Source organism: Prorops nasuta, unplaced genomic scaffold (genome assembly GCF_024137725.1).
Source record: "Prorops nasuta isolate Cenicafe-Biocafe unplaced genomic scaffold, Cenicafe_Pnas_1.2 PNAS00017, whole genome shotgun sequence".
Taxonomy (NCBI): domain Eukaryota; kingdom Metazoa; phylum Arthropoda; class Insecta; order Hymenoptera; family Bethylidae; genus Prorops; species Prorops nasuta.
This window is the reverse complement of record NW_027116814.1, coordinates 1,348,825-1,370,148: the sequence shown is the minus strand read 5'-3', so window position 1 is coordinate 1,370,148 and position 21,324 is coordinate 1,348,825. Positions and strand designations below refer to the sequence as shown.

General features: G+C 31.4%; 5 protein-coding genes across 5 annotated transcripts; 4 read left to right on the top strand and 1 right to left on the bottom strand.

Moving 5' to 3' along the window:
- Positions 1-253: 253 nt before the first annotated feature.
- On the top strand, positions 254-1,844 carry LOC136779555 (uncharacterized). The gene is made up of 5 exons (XM_066737184.1): positions 254-393; positions 467-807; positions 870-1,063; positions 1,153-1,458; positions 1,537-1,844. The coding sequence occupies exons 2-5, from the start codon at positions 507-509 to the stop codon at positions 1,582-1,584; spliced, it is 849 nt and encodes a 282-aa protein (XP_066593281.1). The 5' UTR covers positions 254-393; positions 467-506; the 3' UTR covers positions 1,585-1,844.
- Positions 1,845-1,908: 64 nt separating this feature from the next.
- Positions 1,909-4,323, bottom strand: LOC136779554 (putative nuclease HARBI1). Its single transcript, XM_066737183.1, has 5 exons — positions 4,104-4,323; positions 3,558-3,917; positions 3,126-3,412; positions 2,501-3,050; positions 1,909-2,087 (listed from the first exon to the last, which is right to left on the bottom strand). The coding sequence occupies exons 2-5, from the start codon at positions 3,902-3,904 to the stop codon at positions 2,078-2,080; spliced, it is 1,194 nt and encodes a 397-aa protein (XP_066593280.1). The 5' UTR covers positions 3,905-3,917; positions 4,104-4,323; the 3' UTR covers positions 1,909-2,077.
- A 1,551-nt stretch (positions 4,324-5,874) lies between these two features.
- LOC136779493 (putative nuclease HARBI1) lies at positions 5,875-7,360 on the top strand. The gene is made up of 4 exons (XM_066737117.1): positions 5,875-6,541; positions 6,619-6,634; positions 6,712-6,811; positions 6,902-7,360. Exons 1-4 carry the CDS (start codon positions 5,875-5,877, stop codon positions 7,358-7,360), a joined length of 1,242 nt encoding a protein of 413 aa, XP_066593214.1.
- Positions 7,361-10,663: 3,303 nt separating this feature from the next.
- On the top strand, positions 10,664-11,935 carry LOC136779492 (putative nuclease HARBI1). The gene is made up of 3 exons (XM_066737116.1): positions 10,664-10,802; positions 10,894-11,050; positions 11,158-11,935. Exons 1-3 carry the CDS (start codon positions 10,664-10,666, stop codon positions 11,933-11,935), a joined length of 1,074 nt encoding a protein of 357 aa, XP_066593213.1.
- Positions 11,936-13,899: 1,964 nt separating this feature from the next.
- Positions 13,900-16,696, top strand: LOC136779425 (ATP-binding cassette sub-family F member 1). Its single transcript, XM_066737015.1, has 5 exons — positions 13,900-14,311; positions 14,796-15,021; positions 15,079-15,724; positions 15,812-15,990; positions 16,058-16,696. The coding sequence occupies exons 1-5, from the start codon at positions 13,977-13,979 to the stop codon at positions 16,550-16,552; spliced, it is 1,881 nt and encodes a 626-aa protein (XP_066593112.1). The 5' UTR covers positions 13,900-13,976; the 3' UTR covers positions 16,553-16,696.
- Positions 16,697-21,324: the final 4,628 nt, after the last annotated feature.

Here is a 21,324-nt window from a genome sequence, read left to right as displayed (position 1 = left end):
CTTTACTTAAATCTGGATCCGGATTCACTCTCGCGAAAGCCTCCTCACTAGATCCGTATTACTCTAGGGTGATATAGTATTTTTTTTTCGTAAGTTGCGACACTGCGGTAAGTCTGATCCGAGATCTGGATCTAATCCCTGAAAATAAACGTCCTTAGGGTGAGTCCGACCAACTCATTTTAATTTAAAGGGACATTAAAAAGTATCACCAACCTTAGAAAAGGAAAATAATTTTTTGTTTTAACGTTTCCAGCTTGCACAGGTTATAGCATAATGAATAAGGAATAAAGGAATACAAAAATTGGACCAAAATACCAAATTACCATAGAGGGAAACTTCAACAAGTTATCACTAACTCCGAACCTCGTAATTCCAAATAGTTTTGCTTTTAAGGTAAGTTTTTTATTTTGCGTTATATTCTAAAAATAATATTTGTCAACAATGATAATTTTTTATTATACATAAGGACTTTGGTGAAGTAAATAAAACTGGATGTGCTAGTAGTGATGGAACTTAATGAACAGCTAAGAACAAAATATGAAAGCAAGAAAAAAGAATACTTAACGTTTGATAAGAAACTGACAATAATAGAGTTAATAAAAGAATTTTCGGCGGTTATAGAAAACAAGAAAACAGATGCTGTAAGCACATCTATGAAAAATAAATCGTGGGATGAAATCAGTACAAAATTTTATAGAATGCATGGACAACACATAAACAGTGAGTCATTAAGAACATTCTGGGTAAATACAAAAACGAATACCAGAAAACATTATGCAAAACTAAAGCAAGAGTTATATAAAACAGGTAATTAAAATGTTTAAACAATTATAATATTTTTCTTAGTTTACGTATAACAATTCTTTCAGGTGGTGGTAGAAATGAAGTGAAGCCAAACATACTATATGAGAAAGCATATGAAATAATACAAAAATCAGTAGATGGTTTATATAACCCATTTGACTCGGATACTAGTTTTTCGTCTTCTATTAATACTCCAGTTGAAAATTATTTTGAAGAAGAGGCTGATGATCCAGATGATGCGGATAATGCAGTTTTTCAAGTAAGACAAAACTTATTATTTCGTAGTATAAATTAGCATATGTAAATTAATAAATCTTTTTATTAAAACATGTTTAATTTCATTTTTAGTTTTTAATTGATGAAAATGAAGTGAATCAGTGGGATAAATGGTCTCCAAATCAATTAAAGAAGCCTATAAGTCCACCATTGAGCAATAAAATAGCTGTTAATTCAACGATTAAGAAGAAGAAAATAAAAGGAGACCTGCTATTAGAAAGCAAACTAGAGCTAGCTCATTTAATGAAACAGCATTTACTAGAAAAAGCAAATTATGAGAAAAAAATTCTAAATATGCAATTGAAAAAGGAAGAATTGCAAGTAAAATTGTTAGAGGTCAAACTAAAAGAATCAGCAAACATGCATTCAACTACACTGGTAATAGTTTTTTGTTTATAATTTTAGTAATTGAAGACAGGTGTTTATGTATTTTTCATCTTAAGTTTTGTGTTTTAGACTGCATTTCCCAGAGATGAATATCACGAAAAGTTACATGTTGAATAGGACGAAGGAGTATAGGTTATGACTGATATCGATTAAAATTTGTTTGCATGTGACATTTACTCTCGTTGTTACCAAAGTCCAGTGATATTAATAATGTTTACTATGTTAATTAATTATATGATCTAAAGTTTAAACCCTGTGATATTATAAATACTTAATATGTTAATTATATCAAGTGAAGGTTAAGCTCTGTGATATTATAGTTAATATTTAAAATTAATAATGTTATTCAAAGTTTCATATTCTCTTGTTTAATGATTAAAGAACTGATTTAGATTAAAATATTAATAATTTTATTTCGTTATTCATACAATTATTGCATATTTTACCATTCAACATCTGCATTTATCTTTTCATATATACAGCGAACAGTAGTCTATTTCACTTTAATTAACTGTTCCATCCTTCAGCTAAAATTCTCATTCATTTTTGTTCTTTGTAATCTGAAAGTTCCCTTCACTCATCTGCATGAATTTGGTTCAACAATATTTTCTTACAACAGCCTGCAATTTCAAATGTTTTGTTACATTGGCTATAGAAGATTAAATTTAATCCTTAGTTCTCTTTACATTTTAATATATGAGACTTCCATTTAATATAGATATTAAAACAAGAGATACAGGGTTTTTCTCTAACAGCGGAACATAGGATTGTTATTTAACTATAGCAATGAAGCACTTACTATACATTATTATAATTAATAAAAGCGTAGATAGTTACAATTTAATAGTTATTTTAGTTTAATTGCTTTTATTATTCATTATAAATGTCATTTTACTCAATTAATCTTGGTTACTACGTTTAATATTTAAATTAAATGGAAAACAGTAATTTCACTATAGTAAAATTTACTATAGTCAAATAACACGAAATCTCCTATGTTCCGCTGTTAGAGAAAAACCCTGTATACTAATACCTTTGAAAATAATTATGAATGAAATATTCTCTTTCGTTTTCAGTAAGATTCTGATGTAGCTCTCTCTCTATATTATTATAAGCATCAACATTAATATCCTTCACATCTTCCTCGTTTGATCTCGTTATATTGAATAATACTACGCAAGCAGTTATCAAAGGTAAAGTGTTTTCAGGTGTACGAAAACGTGATCCAAGTGTAAGGACAGGAAACTGTTTACCAAGAATCCCAAACGCTCTCTCCACCATCGATCGAGTTCGGATTTGTGCTTCGTTATATAATGTCTCTGCTGCTGTTTGTGGGTTTTGCAGAGGTGTTAATAAAAACGGTAACGATGGATAGCCCGAATCCCCTAACAATACTCCATTACCAAATTCGCCATTTTCTAAACGCATTTTTATAAATGAATTATTAAAAATTGTAGCGTCGTGTGTCGATCCTGGCCAGTGAGCGACCAAATCAAGTATTTTTAAACTAGAGTCTACTATTGCCTGTACGTTAATAGAAAAGAAGCCTTTCCTATTTCTATAGATCTCACCGTCCTCACCACCTGAAATAAAACGAGCATATTTTAAGCATTATTCGTTTTTACATACAATGTGTATAATAGAATGCATTATTTTACCATAAGATTTTATTCTTATATGTATGCAGTCAATAGCACCAATGACTCGGGGGAATCCAGATAGATTAAAATTTTTTGCTTTACTTTTTAAAATATCATTAGACTTATTAGGGAACTTGATGAATTTTGTATGAAGCGCTGCAATTGCGGCGGTAACTTTGTGTACAATCATTTGAGCACTACTTACACTAATACCGCAAAAATCGGCAACTGTCATTAAAAAAGAACCAGTTGCTGCGAATCTAAGCATTAGTAGAAGCTGAATTATCGGTGGGATTGCATTATTCCTGAAAATATTAAATTTCATTAATTGAGAATGTTCGAAAATTACGTTGCAATCACAAAACAGAAAAAGTATAAACTTTCTTATTCTTCGCTTGGGTGATATCAATAAGCAGAACCTATCTATAAGTTAACATCATATTTACTTACCGTTCTGTTCTATTAAGTAATTTTTGTCCAATTACTGATAACAAATTACATACATTTTCTTTTGATAAGCGGAATCTTTTTTTAAAATCAACATCATCATATATTTCTAAATAATTAACTCTTTCTCTTATTACTCTGGGTCTTCGAAATGTCTGAGCATAAGTAAATTCCTCATCATCATCTTCAAATATAAATCTTGAAATGTATTGTTCAAAATTTTCGATTCTGCTACAATATAAATCTCTTATCATCTCTCTATGTATTTGAAATGTTTCAACGCTAGAATATTCTTCTGCATTGTCATTTTCGAATAAGAATCTTGAAACATATTCTCTGAAATCGTCCATTCTTCATACAACTCTGAAAAATTCAAAAAATCAATTTTTAACCAATTTCTAGATAGAATTGCTTCAAATTGGAATCCTATGAAATATTCTCAAAGATAAGCTTATATTTCTGACGTAAACTTGTTTTACATTTATTTTAAAAAATTATCATTGTTGACAAATATTATTTTTAGAATATAACGCAAAATAAAAAACTTACCTTAAAAGCAAAACTATTTGGAATGACGAGGTTCGGAGTTAGTGATAACTTGTTGAAGTTTACCTCTATGGTAATTTGGTATTTTGGTCCAATTTTTGTATTCCTTTATTCCTTATTCATTATACTATAACCTGTGCAAGCTGGAAACGTTAAAACATAAAATTATTTTCCTTTTCTAAGGTTGGTGATACTTTTTAATGTCCCTTTAAATTAAAATGAGTTGGTCGGACTCACCCTTAGTTGAGTTCGGAATTAAACTCTTTTCACTCCGACGGAGCTTTCCCTAGAATTCCCTATTCACTCCGTCTAGTAATTCTGTGTCCGGGAGCAAGTTAGAGAGTGAATAGGGAATATGGAAGAGCTGTGATAGCTAATTGCTATTCTATCCCCACTTCTAAAAGGAAAATAGGGGTAAGGATAAATAAGAAATATTGGCACTAATTGGGAGCTCCGTCTGACTAGTTTAAGCAGGAAAGAAGCAAAATTGACAAAGGTTGGTTTCATTATTTTGGAATTAAATTTCAAACGTTTGTTTATATAAATCTAAGGGCCTGATAAAGTAAGTGAAATAAAATTTAAAATAATACAATATCGTGTATAGTTAAAAAATTAATCTTTTATTGCTTTTTAACAGTTGTTATGAATAATGAATTTAGTTCGTGTAGACTCTACCAATTTTAATTTAATTTATTTTGATAAAATAAAAATGGATGTCCTACTGCAAGAAAAAAGTAGTGAGTAGTTTATAAAATTATATTAAAAATATATGGAGGGATAAAGTTGCTACTGGAATTTTTCATTTTTGCTGTACTACTAAATTATTGCAATTAATTGAAAGAAGACAGTTATCAAAATAAATTAAATTAAAATTGGTAGAGTCTACACGAACTAAATTCATTATTCATAAAAACTGTTAAAAAGAAATAAAAGATTAATTTGTTAACTATACACGATATTGTATTATTTTAAATTTTATTTCACTTACTTTATCAGGCCCTTAGATTTATATAAACAAACGTTTGAAATTTAATTCCAAAATAATGAAACCAACATTTGTCAATTTTGCTTCTTTCCCGCTTAAACTAGTCAGCCGGAGCTCCCAATTAGTGCCAATATTTCTTATTTATCCTTACCCCTATTTTCCTTTTAGAAGTGGGGATAGAATAGCAATTAGCTATCACAGCTCTTCCATATTCCCTATTCACTCTCTGACTATGTTTCCATTAGGGTTTAAACTGGGTTCGGGTTGGGATAGAGTTGGGCTACGGTTAGCGTAACTCCAATGGAAACGCTTAAGGTTTATGACGAGTTACCCAAACTAAATCCTCTTTTACAGTGCTACCAACATTGCATTGTCGAATTTACATATTGAGGTAGAATGAACAAAGGTCATAAGGGGATATTATTTAACTTCATTAGACAAAAATTTTGGACTGCAGATATTTTTAGAAAAGTGAAAGAAAAATTTAATTGCTATAGCACCTATAAAAGAAGTTTTCAGCAGCTTTTAGATAAATTTAAAGCTATGAAAAGTAAGTAAATATTTTTTCTTTTTCGTTTTGCAGCAATTAAAATATTTTATGAAATATATTTTTAATTAAAGTGAGTTTAATTATGTTATAGACCAGTATTAGGCAAGCAGTTTTAATAGTTCTAAGGGCGGGGCAAGAGCTGCAGAAAAATCAAGAGCTTCATGAATTATTTGGTCACAGACCAACAGCAAATCAATGCGAAATTGATTCTAACAATTTATTGTATACTAGTGTATATGATGGATGCCTTAGCATTAGCCATGGTTTCAAATCATTTTTATAACATTAATAGACTTTTTGTTCTGTTTAAAAAACGGCACCAACGTGGAAAAAAAATTATGCTCAACAGCATCCTAAAATTAATAAATCCAAATTCTTACATGTTTGGGCAATTAATTGCTATTACCAATTTAAGAAGATCTCCACGAATATGGAGCAAAATTCGAAGCTCACATTTTTGGGAAGACATAATATTAAATGAGTTTACAGATGAAGATTGGGTTGAATCATTTAGAATGAAGAAAATTGTTTTTTATTACATAGTGAATACTCTTAAAAACAGTCTGCAAAATGCAGCATTAACTAAACGAGATCCTATATCTGTGGAAAAGGCTGTTGCGATTACAGTGTTCTACTTGGCAAGTTGTTGCGAAATGAGAGTTGTAGGCAACTTATTTGGTGTTTCTAAAACATCTGTGTGGCGATGTCTCCACTTTGTTGTTAATGCCATTAATAAAGTACTAGGACCAATTTGGATAAAAATGTATACTGAAGCTCAATGCGCAATGATTGCTGAAATATACAAAGAACGATCTTACATTCCCCAACTGATAGGAGCTATAGATGGGACCCATATTCCACTGACACCACCCAGTGAAGGATATAGAGATTATATTAACCGGAAAGGTTGGCCTTCAATAATTCTGCAAGCGGTTGTTGATCACACAAATGTATAAGTTTAATAAAAATAATATATTTTTAAGTACGAAGTACAGACATGTTTGATCTACATTTATGTAAACAAAAAGTTTATTTGTATTGGAAAACGTTACTTTAGTTATTAAATTTCTTTTTAGATTTAGAAATATAAATTGTCAAGCACCAGGATCATCCCATCATGCAGCGGTTTTTAAGGAATCTAATTTATTTAAATTTAACAAGGATGTAATACCACAGGTATGTTATGTATTTTTTGTATGCCAATAGATTTTTAGTCCTGTAAAAGTATTCATAATTTCAAATTTTAATTTCATATATTTTTTGCAGAATTGCATAACTTTAAATGGTTGTACAATACCATACATGATTATAGGAGATCCAGCTTATCCTTTATTGCAATGGTTAATAAAAGGATACACAAAAAATCATCACTTAACGCCAGAAGAAGAATCATTTAACGTGCATCTAAACAGTGCACGTGTAGACATAGAAATTGCATTTGGCAGATTGAAAGCACGTTGGCGTCGCATAATGAAAAAAGTTGAACTCCATTATACATTTGTGCCAGATGTGGTATACACTTGTTGCATTCTTCATAACATTGTTGAATCTCATAAAGAAGAATTTAGATATTCTTGGATGAATGAATTTAATAATGTAGAATTCATTTTTCCACAACCAAATGACCACAGATCACTTAATGAAGATAATGTAAATGCTACAGAAATTAGAGAAGTGTTAAAAAATTATTTAACACAATTTCCATTAAGACGATCGTTCAGATAAATAAAAATGTTAATACAGGATGGCTCATCTTTAAATACCAATTTTAGAGCTGTAATATGTTTAAAAAAAATACATTCTAATAATGAAAAAAGGCCTCAAGATAGAATTTAGGGATTCATAGTAATCGTCGCATATGTCATTTTACTTTTATATTGCCTATTAAGAGACTTAAAGTATAAGAAATTTTATTGTTTTAAATACAAATGTTTAATTTATTAAAGTTATAAAAATAATAAAAGTCTTATAATAATACAGCCATATATATCTATATGTTATTTAACATAAAATAAACTTTCATACATCTGTTTTCTTAAAATAACGTAATTTTCACGACAATCATTTTTTATGAGTATATGTGGATTCAAATATAAACTGTAATGATAATGTAATTCAAACAAACACAAGAGAATAATTAATAATAAGTAGAAAAACAATTTAAATTATTTCACTTTCTTGTAGGTAACACATTTTCAAACCTAATTAAGGTATGTAAAATCAGTATTTTCTTCTACACCATTACAATTTAACATTTATATACCTGAATTTTCATTCATGATTGCAGAATGATTTACTGAATTTACATGCAGTGGTGAAAAATTATTTAGCTTTTGCAGGCCATTTAACAAAATATTAGTCTGTTGACTGCAAATATTATTAAATTCAGTCATTATATTTTTATCCATTTGGCGTTGTTCTAAAATTAACTTCTCGATGCATTTATCTTGTGACTGTATAATTTTTTCAGCAAAATCGCTCATTACATTTCTTAATCCTGATTTAGGATTCTCACGTTTTTTTAAATTACGGTTTTTATCGACCTGCTTCTTTCTTTTACTATCACAGTCTTGAAAAGAGTCATCTACAGTAATTGGTCGAGGATCATCTACTGCTTCTTCATCATTAGATTCGCTTAATAATGTGGAAAAGCTACACATTTTTCTCTTGTTTGTGCAGGTTGCATTACTAACAAAGATTTCATCTGAAAGATACATATGTACTATTCAATTATTCATTTTATTTAATAAGACAAAAATAATATAAAAGTGAATTAAGGCAGATCAAATTAATTATGGTTTCAATTATTACTTTAAGCAAAAATATTATTAAACTGATTTAAATAAGTTTTTATTCTCAAATATTAGAATTGTTGATATTTAAAACTATCTATAATATGTAAATAAGTATTAAAACTATTTAAACTTATTTGTTAAAATTAATAGTTTACAAAAGTAATTACACATTCTTTGCGGATTTTCAACTGGACTCTAAATAAAATAATATAGCCGTACCTGCAACCTGTATTTCTGAAGTTTCACTTGTGGATTCTGATGAATTAGTTGGCAATAGAGTTGAATCAATTCCGCATTGATTTGCTGTTGGTCTATGACCAAATAACTCATGAAGCTCTTCATAAAATAAGCAGCCTGATTTTTCTGCAGCTCCTGTCCCGCTCTTTGAACAGTTAAATCTGCTTACCATATACTGCTCTATAAAATAATCATGCCCACTTTAATTAGAAATATAATTAATAAAATGTTTTAATTGCTGCAAAACGTAAAAGAAAATGTATTTACTTACTTTTCATAGTTTTAAATTTATCTAAAAGTTGCTGAAAACTTCTATTATATATGCCACTACTATTAAATTTTTCTTCCACTTTTTTAAAAATATCTGCAGTCCTAAATCTTTTGCCATCCATTAAGCGGATGACATTTATTTCTTTAATCACGTTAATGAAATATTCAATTTCTTTATAACTCCAAATTTTCCTTTTCCCTACATTTTCTTTTTCTTCCATTTTTTTTCTCTTCCTAATTTTAATGAAATAAATACTCAGTTAAAATCCTCAAATCTCCTTTTTCAACAATAATTTTAATGAACTTTACTTAAAGAGTGATGAATAAAGTTAAATAATATCCCCTTGTGACCATTTTTACATTCTACCTCAATATGTAAATTCGACAATGCAATGTTGGTAGCACTGTAAAAGAGGATTTAGTTTGGGTAACTCGTCATAAACCTTAAGCGTTTCCATTGGAGTTACGCTAACCGTAGCCCAACTCTATCCCAACCCTAACCCAGTTTAAACCCTAATGGAAACATAGTCTCTAACTTGCTCCCGGACACAGAATTACTAGACGGAGTGAATAGGGAATTCTAGGGAAAGCTCCGTCGGAGTGAAAAGAGTTTAATTCCGAACTCAACTCTTGAAGTATACTTGCAGTATATGTAGGCGAGTTCGGAAATTGGCTCTACTCACTTGGTCGAACCTTTCCCTAGAATTCCCTATTAGCTCGGTCTAGTAATTCTTTGTTCGGACCAACTAGGACCAAGCGAATAGAGGTGAGTGAGCTAAGAATCCTAATGCAAATTGCCTAACAGGGCAAATGTGCAGGCTATAATCCATTTCCTTGACTGATACCACTGATATTTTACCAATCTTTAGAGAATCGTAATAGGATGATTAACTTATAAAAAATTAGAAACGTTATTAATATTCAAAATTTTAAATGGTCCCTGTTCTTGTATTTCAAAATCCCACTTTGTCAAAATTCAGTAAAGGGGACAGGCTTTTGGAAGGGGTATGATAAAAAAGAGTAAGCTCACTCACCTCTATTCGCTTGGTCCTAGTTGGTCCGAACACAGAATTACTAGACCGAGCTAATAGGGAAAGCTTCGACCAAGTGAGTAGAGCCAATTTCCGAACTCGCTCTGTATGTACTTCCAGTGAGCGTTTCCGTTTTGCAATCGGATTGGAAGCGAATTGATTTAGCCGCAGGGGTGCAAACGAGACGAAAGATCTGACGAAAAGTTCCCTAGACTCTAATCCAAACCTTCCGATAACCATAATCGGATTTCGGATTCAGATTGAGGAATTGGTGGGGGTAGCTAGATTTGAATTCAGCTATTGAAAATTTGTCGTGTTTTTAAATTAAAGCGGTGAGTAGAAATAATAGACATTCACTAAACGTAAAATGATAATAAATTTCTAATAGTGAGAATATACGTAATAGCATAATGTATATCCTATAATATTTAGAAATTTATCATAAAATTTATTCTGAATATTTGACACACAATTCATTCTTTGAGTAAAAATATTGATCTAGAAAAAAATTAATTCTTAACAGAACCAATTACCAAAAAATTGATTTTCAACTTACTTTTAGTGAAGTATGCTTTTAGAGGCCGTAACCATTTACTAAGTTTAATTACAGATGTATAAAAACAATTCTTAATGATTAAGAAGTATTATTTAAAATTATATTTTTTTACATAACATTTAAATACTTATTTTAGAGCATGGATCATTTACACACATGGACTACAATATTTGATGATGACGAAGAAGTTATTGAAGACATTATGACATATGACAGGGAAAATCATTTACGGATTGAGGAATTTTATACCAACATAGCATTAAACTATTCGTTAACAGGTGATATCGGAATAAAATTTTCCTTTAATTATATTTAAAATATATTTAAAATTGTATTGTATAACTAAAATGTTACTATATATTTGTATAGATTTCAAGTCTCACTTTCGTTTATTCAGAACCACTTTTGAAACTGTTTTGGAGAAAATTGGGCTATGTATAGTAAGCAGGACTGGACACCCTAAAGTAAATCCTGATAAACAACTCGCAATGACTCTCTGGGTTTTGGGGAATCAAGAGGTTTATAGGTAAATTAATAAATGATACAATGCTATCATCATATTAATAATTTTCTTAAACATAAAGAAAGTCTACAACTATATAGTAGGGTTACCTGTATTTTTCTGTAATGCAGATCTGTTGCTGACCGGTTTGGTGTAAGCAAAGCCACGCTATGGGATTGCGTTTTTAATGTGGCTTTTGTTTTACAAAACCATGTTAAAGAATATATTAAATGGCCAGAACAGCAGCAAATTTTTCGGAATCAATATAAATTCATGGCAATTGATAATTTTCCTGGAGTAGTTGGGGCAATAGATGGATGTCATATTCCAATCAGTGCTCCAAGTGATAATCCAAATAGTTACATTAATAGAAAAGGTTTTTATTCTATGGTGCTGCAAGGTATTTGTAACCATCGAATGAAATTCATTGATGTCTTTGCTGGATTTTGTGGAAGTGTGCACGATAGTCGCGTGTGGAATCGTAGTGAAATCAAACAATTAATTGATAGGAATGTGGGTCTATATTTTCCACAAAATACACACATAATTGGTGATTCGGCTTACCCATTATCGACATATTTGTTAACTCCGTATAAAGATAATGGGCACTTAAACCAAATACAAATGAACTATAACAGAAAATTATCAAAAATGAGGATAATTATCGAAAGGACTTTTGGAGTATTAAAAGGTCGATTTAGAAAATTACATTTCGTGTATATGTACAATAGCGACATGATTCCACTACTAATTTTAGCTAGCTGTATTTTACATAATATATGCATTGATCACGAGGATGATCCATTTGATGTAGATTTAAATAATAATGGAGACTTGCATAATGAAATACATAATATTTTTTCAGACGCAGTGGAGAAAAGAGAGATAATTGCTAATTTGATAAATTGATTCTTAAATCTCATTTACTATCATCTTCTTATTCTACTTTTGATTCTTCGAGCACTAGCAAAGGGTTAATAAAAATAATGTTATATATTATAACAATCAGAGTATAATGCAGAACTTATCTTACATTTTAAGTACTATTAACTATTATTAGCATTACTCATCGTTAAAGTTTAAGTTAATTTATGGTTTTGTTGAAACTTTCATGTTTTTAGGAAGTGTGTTTCTAAATTTATGCCTGCAGGTCCTATTGGTAATATCTAGAACCAGTTTATCATTGTTTAAGCATTATATTAATTGAATGGTTGAAAAAAATATGATAACAATATTCACTTAAGATACTCCGAAACATATATGTAAGAAAATGTTTATCTTTACCTACTCTAACAATTAAGGATACCAATAATGATAAAAGGCTTTGAAAAGGTCTTACGCAAAAATCGAATACTTTGTTTTCAATCTATGCTTTAGCGTTGAAATAATGGTTTCTGTATATGCATTTAGTACTAAAACATTTATTTTAATCTTTGTAATATAATAAAATCATTTATGGAATAAACGTAATCTGTAGTAAGCAACACTTAATTATAAATCTAATTATGAAACTTTCATCATGTAAACTATTAATATACACAGTAACGACTAAACAAATATTTACAATAGTTTAAACATGTCCATATTTGTAAATAAAATTTTAAAACTTTATAACGCTTAATTTCATATTCAACCAAATGTTTAATGTTTCACTTTTCTTCATTGGCTTCAGCTTCTATTGTTTTCTAAAGAGCAATAAAATATATAAAACAAAAATTATTTAAAAAAATAACCATTATCAATGAAAAGGTTGATTATTTATGTTGATGTTCTTACTTACAGCACTTTTTTTATAAAGCGATAACACTTCTTTCTTAATCCTCATGTTTTCTATATGATGTTTCTCCCTTTGTGCATAAATTTTCTCTAATAAGGATTGATTATTTGTTGATCGCCTTTTTCGCACACTACGTTCTATATTTTTGGACTGGCAATGACATTTACTTGGTATAGTGTTACTAGGGCTCACTTCACAATCAATGATCTCTGCAATTATATCTCTTGAATCAGTTTTATTTAATTGACAATTATATCCACTAGTACTAGAAGCTAATGCAATTGGCGATATCTCTGGTGAATGCTCCAATAAACCTTGCATGGTTTCATAAAAGAACCATGTTTTATTACCCTCTCCTGTTTGGCTTTTTTTTTCTTTAATATATTTAAACTTTTGTTTAAGATTTTTCCACTTTGTACAGCATTGCTCAAAATTCACTTTGTAGCCGTGGCTTTTTAATTTCTCAGCTATACTTAGCCATAAACGCTTTTGGTAGCAATTTTTTTCACTTAGTATGTATTTCTTCTCACTTATTTCGTGTAAAAGGAGTTTTGTAGCACTTATATTCCAATGAAAATGCTGAAAATTTATGCTCTCCATATTTGAAAGGTTATTGGCCAGATCCATCTAAAAAGAAGTAAATAATATTAGTGCTGATATTATAGAAAATTCGACTTAGATCTTATTTTTCTTAGCTAAATATTATAATTTTTATTTAGTTAATTTTACACTTATTTAATTATGCTATTACTCGCATATTCTAACTTTATTAAAAATTTATTATCATCTTACGTTTAGTGAATGTCTATTATTACTACTCACCGCTCTGATTTAAAAACACGATAAATTTTCAATAGCTAAATTCAAATCTAGCTCCCCCCACCATTTCCTCAATCTGAATCCGAAATCCGATTATGGTTATCGGAAGGTTTGGATTAGAATCTAGGGAACTTTTCATCGGATCTTTCGTCTCGTTTGCACCCCTGCGGCTAAATCAATTCGCATTCAATCCGATTGTAAAACGGAAACGCTCAGTACATGCAGTAATAACGGAACGCAGCCAAACTATACAGCGTAGTATCTTCCAACATGGCGGACTTGGCAACGCTGAGCTTGGTCCAGCCTGGTCCATCCATACCATACTGGATGGTGTAGATTTACTTATACATAGAAATGTCCGATGTTACTTCAAAAATTTCCGAAATGCAGATTGAAGAGATTGAGAAAAAATTAACTCACAAGGAGAAAAAAAAATTGAAAAAACAACAGGAATATGAGAAAGCAGTAGAAATGTTAACAAAAGTTGGTGGACAAGGTTATAGTGAGCTGGAATCAAATTTTACTGTCTCTCAGAGCCAAACCCAACAACGAGGTATTAACCAACTAGAAAATGCAGTAGATATTAAAGTAGAAAATTTTAGTATTGCTGCTAAAGGAAAGGAATTGTTTACCAATGCCAGCTTGTTGATAGCTCAAGGCAGACGGTACGGTTTGGTAGGTCCAAATGGGTATGTATGTAAATATTTAAAATATTTAAGTATTACTACACTGCTGCACAATATAAGAAAGCCATATGAGAGCTCAAAATACTTACTACAAAAAATAAAAATTTAATTTACTACTAATGCTTATTAATTTGTTAGTAATATGTATTCTTTACTTTTAATATCTTGTTTATGAAGGACAAGTGTTACTAATGTTGTGATAAATTTTTATCTTAATTTAAATTTTAAAGTTTTTGAATCAGTATAAGGATCGTGCATACCAATATAATGACAGTGAGATGAAAATGTGTATTGATGTACATGCATACTATCAGCACAAACTATCGGCCAATTTTTGCAATGTTAGGGTACCAATTTATTTATATGTATATAGCTACATTCTGGTACTTCGCTATCATTGTATTTGCTGCATGCTCCATATTACCTCCTGATATGGCTTGCTTCCATTGGAAGTTAAGACAGTATACAAATACCAATGTTATTTCAGACATGGAAAAACTACTCTTTTACGTCATATTGCGAAAAGAGCTTTTGCTATTCCACCTAATATTGATGTGCTTTATTGTGAGCAAGAAGTTGTAGCAGATGATACTCCAGCAGTCCAGGTTATTTTAAATGCTGATGAAAAGTATGTACACCTTATGAAAGAAACTAAAGACCTTGAAGAGCTAGTAGAAAATGGGAATACACAAGCACAGACTCGACTGCAAGAGGTAAATATTTAAAAGTAATAATATATTCATTTAACAGATTTTTATCATATGTTATAGGTTTATGAAGAGTTAAAAGCAATTGGAGCTGATTCTGCAGAACCAAGGGCTAGAAGAATTTTAGCTGGGCTAGGATTTAATATGGCCATGCAAGACAGAGCAACAAAAAACTTTTCTGGTGGTTGGCGAATGCGTGTTTCTTTAGCCAGAGCTTTGTTCTTGGAACCCACTCTTCTACTACTTGATGAACCCACAAATCATTTAGATTTGAATGCAGTGATTTGGCTTGATAATTATCTCCAAGCATGGAAAAAAACCTTGCTTATAGTTTCTCATGATCAGAGCTTTCTAAATAATGTTTGTACAGATATCATTCACTTAGATCAGCAAAAATTATTTTACTATAAAGGAAATTATAGTATGTTCAAAAAGATGTATGAACAAAAGAGAAAAGAAATGATTAAAGCTTATGAGAAACAGGAAAAAAGATTGAAGGATTTAAAGGCCTCTGGCCAAAGTAAAAAACAGGCTGAAAAAAGGCAAAAAGATGCCCTTACTAGAAAGCAGGAAAAAAACAAAACTAAACTGCAGAAGAAAGAAGATAGTAATGGACCACAAGAATTGTTACAAAGACCAAGGGAATATATAGTTAAATTTAATTTTCCTGATCCACCACCTTTACAGCCTCCAATTCTTGGGCTTCACAGTAAGTAATTAACCTGCTTATTTTATAATAAAACTAATTTCTAAAGGAGTTAATATTCTTAATAATGCAAAGCAAATATAATTTTAGACGTTACGTTTTCATATGAAGGTCAAAATTACTTATTCATTGATGTAGACTTTGGAATAGATTTAAATTCTCGAGTCGCCATAGTAGGTCCAAATGGAGTGGGAAAGTCTACTTTTTTAAAATTATTAACTGGGGATCTTCATCCTCAAAAAGGTGAACTAATAAGAAATCATCGATTGGTAGGTTTTAGAGCTATTATTTCACAGCTCTAGTCACAAACTAAATATTAAAAACAATATGTTTTAGAGAATAGGGAGATTTGACCAGCATTCGGGAGAGCACTTAACAGCAGAGGAAAATCCGTCTGAGTATCTAATGCGTTTATTTGACTTGCCTTATGAAAAAGCAAGAAAACAACTTGGGACTTTTGGTTTAAGTTCTCATGCCCATACAATAAAAATGAAGGATCTTTCTGGAGGTCAAAAAGCTCGAGTAGCTTTGGCTGAATTGTGTTTAAATGCACCAGATGTTGTAATTCTTGATGAGCCTACTAACAATTTAGATATTGAATCTATTGATGCCTTAGCACAGGCCATTAATGATTATAAAGGAGGAGTAATCATTGTTTCTCACGATGAACGTTTAATTAGAGAAACCGAATGCTGTTTGTATGTAATCGAGAATCAGAAAATAGACCAAATCGATGGAGATTTCGATGATTATAGGAAGGAGTTACTAGAAAGTCTTGGAGAAGTTGTCAATAATCCAAGTATTGCTGCTAATGCTGCTGTGTTACAGTGAATTAATTCAATAATGCAAAAATTTATTTTGTTCAGATTGATTTATTGTAAGTCTTGTATTTTCATTAATCAGTTCTACGATATAATATATTAATCTATTATATGAAATATACAAGGTATCAACAGACTCTGAAACCTGACAAAATTTAAAGCTTTTTATTTTATTCTAAGACGTTTACCATTTTATAAATCTACAATATTTTTCGTTTATCGCTCTGTGCATTTAACACTAATATAATAAAGTGAGAATGTATAAATGTATACGTATATAAAAAATTTCCAACAAAAATGACAAAATTTACCGATAGGTAGCGCTGATAATATTAATATTGTGGCGGTTTTGGGTGTATCCACATAGAATCTTGAGTTTTGAATAACGTGATTCCAAATATATTGATTTAATACAGTATTTATTCACTTAACCAAACTACATGACCGGCTCCCTCGACTTATTACTACGAGGATTCAGCGGTAGAGGTTAATCTCGCCCAAAATTTTTTTAGAACGCGTGCACCTCTCTAGATAGTTGCATGAATATGGCGACAGTCTGACAGGGTTTAACTAAACTTATATCTTATTAAAGCTAACTTTTTAATTTATGCGTGATTGGTTGACCGCAGCTGTAAATTTATAAATCGGGTAGTATCTTTCCATATGTATGTATATACATAGGGTGCGTTCAACCGACACCTAGCGCAACTAAGCGGCTAAATCAAGCTAGCATCGCTAAGCAAACGGTTTGTTCAACCGACATTTAGCGCAACCATAAAGGCTGAGTCTAGTTAGCATAGTTGAGCAGCTGGTACATACGTCCAACCGACATTCAGCGAAATTAAATTGTCTAACTGAAGTTAGCTTTGCTGAGTAGCTGATACGTCCAGCCGATATTCAGCGCAACTAAAGGCGAGGCTGCGAGTCTACATACGTTATCCCTATGACAATGTTTTATAGTACTATTTAAAATTTAAATCGTGGTTTAAAATGTGCGAAGCTGAAGAAATACAGGATTACGAATTAAACGGTCATCAAACGTTAACGCATAAAGTTTAACTTTTATTGGGAATTTTAACAATGGAGATTGTAGAAAGAATAATATTAAATGAGTTAGTAAGTGATGATTCATCAGATGAATCTGACGATGAACTTATGATTTCAGTTGCCATTAATGGTAAGGCCTTATAATTCTTAATAGCTCTATGCTTATATATATGTTAAAAGTACAATTACTATAAAGATTTGTTTTTCTTCCTGATTTCAATGGATTCAAACTTGTATACTTATTATCGTAATGTTACTATCACTAAAATTAATTCATATAGGTTAATCTTATTTCTTAATATTTAGATGAAACGCGTATTATGTATTTAATTCTAAATGATTTAGCGGAGGCAATAAATCCTGTTTTAATAAATACAAATGGAAAAACTAATAATGCATATTTGCAAAGTGAATTAGTTGAAAATATAATCTGTAATTATTCAGATGAAACATTTTTTAGTCATTTTAGAATGACTAAAGAAACGTTTTTGGTAAGTATTAAACTTTCTCTTTATCATTTTTACCTTAACTTAAGCTTGAAATGCTCAAAATTACTAAACGGGAACTTTCTCCGAACACAGGTTTTTAAACAACCGCAGTTTATATTCTTTTAATCATTAGAATTTTTAATAAATTAAATAATAATATATCCATAATTTGAAATAATAGACATGACTTTGCTTTAAAAAGCGTAAAATTTTAACTACTTGTATATGCTTTTACCCTTTTCCATAGGTCTTGGAGGAAGTACTACGGCCATTTGTAACAGATGGACCAGTTTCTGTACGTCACAAAATCCTATTGGGTATCTGAACTTTAGCTACACTCGATTCTTTCCGATGTATTGCGCATATATTTCAAATATCTAGAAGCATGGCACATATCATATTTAAGGAGGTTGTATTAGCCCTAAAGAATATCATGCCGCAATATGTGAAATGGCCAACTACCGAGGAATATTTAGAAAGTTCCATAGTAAGTGTAATTAGTATAAATATACAGGGTAAGGCACATAAGCCGCCCCAGGGCAAAATGCGTGCTAGAAAGGCGTGGTAAGTGTGAAGCGCTGATTGGCGAAGACTAGACAGAAAGAAAACTATACGAAGGAAGAGAGAACTACGCGCTAGCACACTCATTGGCGCATTGCTTCCTCTCTATCACTTATGTAGGCTTCTATCTTCTAAATCGCGACTCCGTGGACCTCCCCCCCCCTCACCATTCCTTTCCATCTATCACCGCTCAAATTCTCTCGCACTCTTCCTCTTCCTATATCCATTTACTAAGGGCGGCGGAAGAGAATGAGGGGGGGGGGGGAGGAGTCGCGATTTTAAAGAGAGAAGTCAACATAAGCGATAAAGAGGAAGCAAAGTACCTATGAATGTGCTAGCGCGTAGCTTTCTCTTCCTCCGTATAGCTTTCTCTCTGTCTAGTCTTCGTCAATCAGCGCTTGACCCCTACCACGTATTTCCGGTATGCATTGTGCGCTGGGGCGGCTTATGTGTCTCACCCTGTTTAACAAAACTATATATAAAATAATAAATTACAAATATAAATTGGAACTTTGAATACCTATCTTTATTCCTTTAATTGAAGTTTAACATTTAGATGAATCCAACTGACACTCAGCGATAACATCTGTTAAGGAAATCACCTGTAAATTTGTTAGACCCGGTGTCACAAGTCTTATTTAAGTTAAATGAAGCTAATTGTACTATATTATAGGTAACGTAGAATATAGTATAATTAGCTCGATTTAATTTAAATAAGGCTTGTGACACCGGGCCTTAATCAATTAATATTTTCCAATTATGAGCGTACTGTACTTTGCAGTTGGGAACGCAAAAGGGGTAACGTCATCAACGGTCGTACTCATAGCCGTGACTCAAACTCGACTCAAGCTTTGATATTACGGTTTACATTACATATACTGTGTATTTTTGCCTGAGCCGAGTTGGAGTCGAGCTCGTGTTATGTATACGTCTTAAGGTACGATTTCACTTGTCGCTCGTCGCTAGCGATAAATATAAGATGATATAGTATATGCAATCCAAGATGGACACTAGCGACAGAATATGCAGTTTATCTCTCCTATGTTTTCACTTGTCGCTTGTCGCTCGTCACTAGCAGCGACATATTCTGAGGCGGGTTCTGAATGTAGGAACGAAGGAAACGGGTAATCGCTAGCAGCAATCGCATAATGGTTTCTTAGGTGTAGTGACTGTGGTGTCGTGTTATGGTATATGACATTTGAATTTAATTTGCATATGTATAAAAAAATGGTGAATATTATAATAATAATCAAAAGTTATGAGGTATGCACATATATTGAATGAGGAATTAATAAAGGTTTCATATATATTTGAAATGAATGTTTTCTTAAATCCTTGTTATGAAAATAATTCCTTCATTTTCCTATATAGCATGAGAGGATGAAAATTATATAGTTCATATATCAGAAAATAATAATTTACATTAGTAAAGTTATGATTATCCCTAGTTTGATTATTTTATTAGTAAAATTAATTGTTGCTACATGTTACTCATAATAAAACTTAATTGAATTTATTTTGTAATAAAAATGTTACAATTTAAGATTCTGTTTTTAGTAAGAAATCTATACAGGGTAAGGAACTTAAACCGCCCCAAAACATTAGTAGAAAAAGATGCATATCTTTTTAACTATATAAGAGATATTCAATTTTTATATATAACCTTTGCGAAAGCAAATAACAAGAGAATTCGAGAAGGTCCTATGCACAAATTGAATATCTTTTATAATTAAAGAGATACTCGTCTTTTTGCATCTATATTCTAGGGCGGTATAACACCTTCACTCTGTATATATGCCGTATTATTTTACAAGCAAAGCCTGTTTTTTGGGTTAATTATATTCAACGTTTCTTATATATTAATTACAATAATTATTCATTATATTATTTTTTAGCTTCATATGTATCGGCTTGCTATAAATGTGACAAATGTATTTTCAATTTGAATTTCCATCCATTTTTCAATTTTAAAATTCACACGATCCGCCTGTTCCGTTCCGTTGAAAACATACGAGCAGCGATACAGGCGATACGGGTGATACTAGCGATGTCGCTGAAAAGTTGGATAAATCCAACTTTATTTCAGTGTCGCTAGCGACAGAATAAGCAGAAAGTTTAGTATACTTTGTCCCACGTGACCATTTGTCGCTAGCGACGAGCGACAAGTGAAATCGTACCTTAAACGGCCAGATTGCTGTCTATTTTGGAATTATTATTATTATTATATAGGGTGTTTCACGTAAGGCGCCCCAGCTCGATAAGAGGACTCAGAGCGCATAGTGGGGGCAGATGCATCTAATTGGCCGCGGAGCGAGAGGGAGAGAGGAAAAGAGGACAAGAATTGAGACCAAAGCTGACTGGTGTGAGCGAGGAAGAGAGTTCCAGCGATATGCTAGGTATATAGTATACCAATACATAGCTCTTTTCTCTTTTCCAATTATTCTTTTTTTGGTCCTCGAGCGGGTAAGGGAGGGGACAGCGATACGCTAGGCGTATCGTCTAGTAATGCATACCTCTATCCTTCTCTTCGTTGTTCCTTCTCTCTCGTTCCGCGACCAATTAGATGCATCTGCCCCCACAATGTGCTCTGAGTCCTCTTTTTGAGCTTGGACGTCTTACGTGAAGTACCCTGTATGAATTAAAGTCCTCTGTAATGTTGCGCAATCTATCCTACAATAGTTTTAGT

Excerpts from the sequence above, each read along its gene's own strand:
- LOC136779555 (XM_066737184.1), top strand. The coding sequence starts at position 507 with ATGGAACTTAATGAACAGCTAAGAACAAAATATGAAAGCAAGAAAAAA. Across the intron at positions 1,064-1,152 it reads CGGATAATGCAGTTTTTCAA|TTTTTAATTGATGAAAATGA; the intron begins GTAAGACAAAAC and ends TTTCATTTTTAG. Across the intron at positions 1,459-1,536 it reads ACATGCATTCAACTACACTG|ACTGCATTTCCCAGAGATGA; the intron begins GTAATAGTTTTT and ends TTTGTGTTTTAG.
- LOC136779554 (XM_066737183.1), bottom strand. The coding sequence starts at position 3,904 with ATGGACGATTTCAGAGAATATGTTTCAAGATTCTTATTCGAAAATGAC. Across the intron at positions 3,413-3,557 it reads TTACTTAATAGAACAGAACG|GAATAATGCAATCCCACCGA; the intron begins GTAAGTAAATAT and ends TAATATTTTCAG. Across the intron at positions 3,051-3,125 it reads TATAAGAATAAAATCTTATG|GTGGTGAGGACGGTGAGATC; the intron begins GTAAAATAATGC and ends GTTTTATTTCAG.
- LOC136779493 (XM_066737117.1), top strand. The coding sequence starts at position 5,875 with ATGGATGCCTTAGCATTAGCCATGGTTTCAAATCATTTTTATAACATT. Across the intron at positions 6,812-6,901 it reads ACAAGGATGTAATACCACAG|AATTGCATAACTTTAAATGG; the intron begins GTATGTTATGTA and ends TATTTTTTGCAG.
- LOC136779492 (XM_066737116.1), top strand. The coding sequence starts at position 10,664 with ATGGATCATTTACACACATGGACTACAATATTTGATGATGACGAAGAA. Across the intron at positions 10,803-10,893 it reads ATTAAACTATTCGTTAACAG|ATTTCAAGTCTCACTTTCGT; the intron begins GTGATATCGGAA and ends ATATTTGTATAG. Across the intron at positions 11,051-11,157 it reads GGGAATCAAGAGGTTTATAG|ATCTGTTGCTGACCGGTTTG; the intron begins GTAAATTAATAA and ends TCTGTAATGCAG.
- LOC136779425 (XM_066737015.1), top strand. The coding sequence starts at position 13,977 with ATGTCCGATGTTACTTCAAAAATTTCCGAAATGCAGATTGAAGAGATT. Across the intron at positions 15,725-15,811 it reads TCCAATTCTTGGGCTTCACA|ACGTTACGTTTTCATATGAA; the intron begins GTAAGTAATTAA and ends ATATAATTTTAG. Across the intron at positions 15,991-16,057 it reads TAATAAGAAATCATCGATTG|AGAATAGGGAGATTTGACCA; the intron begins GTAGGTTTTAGA and ends AATATGTTTTAG.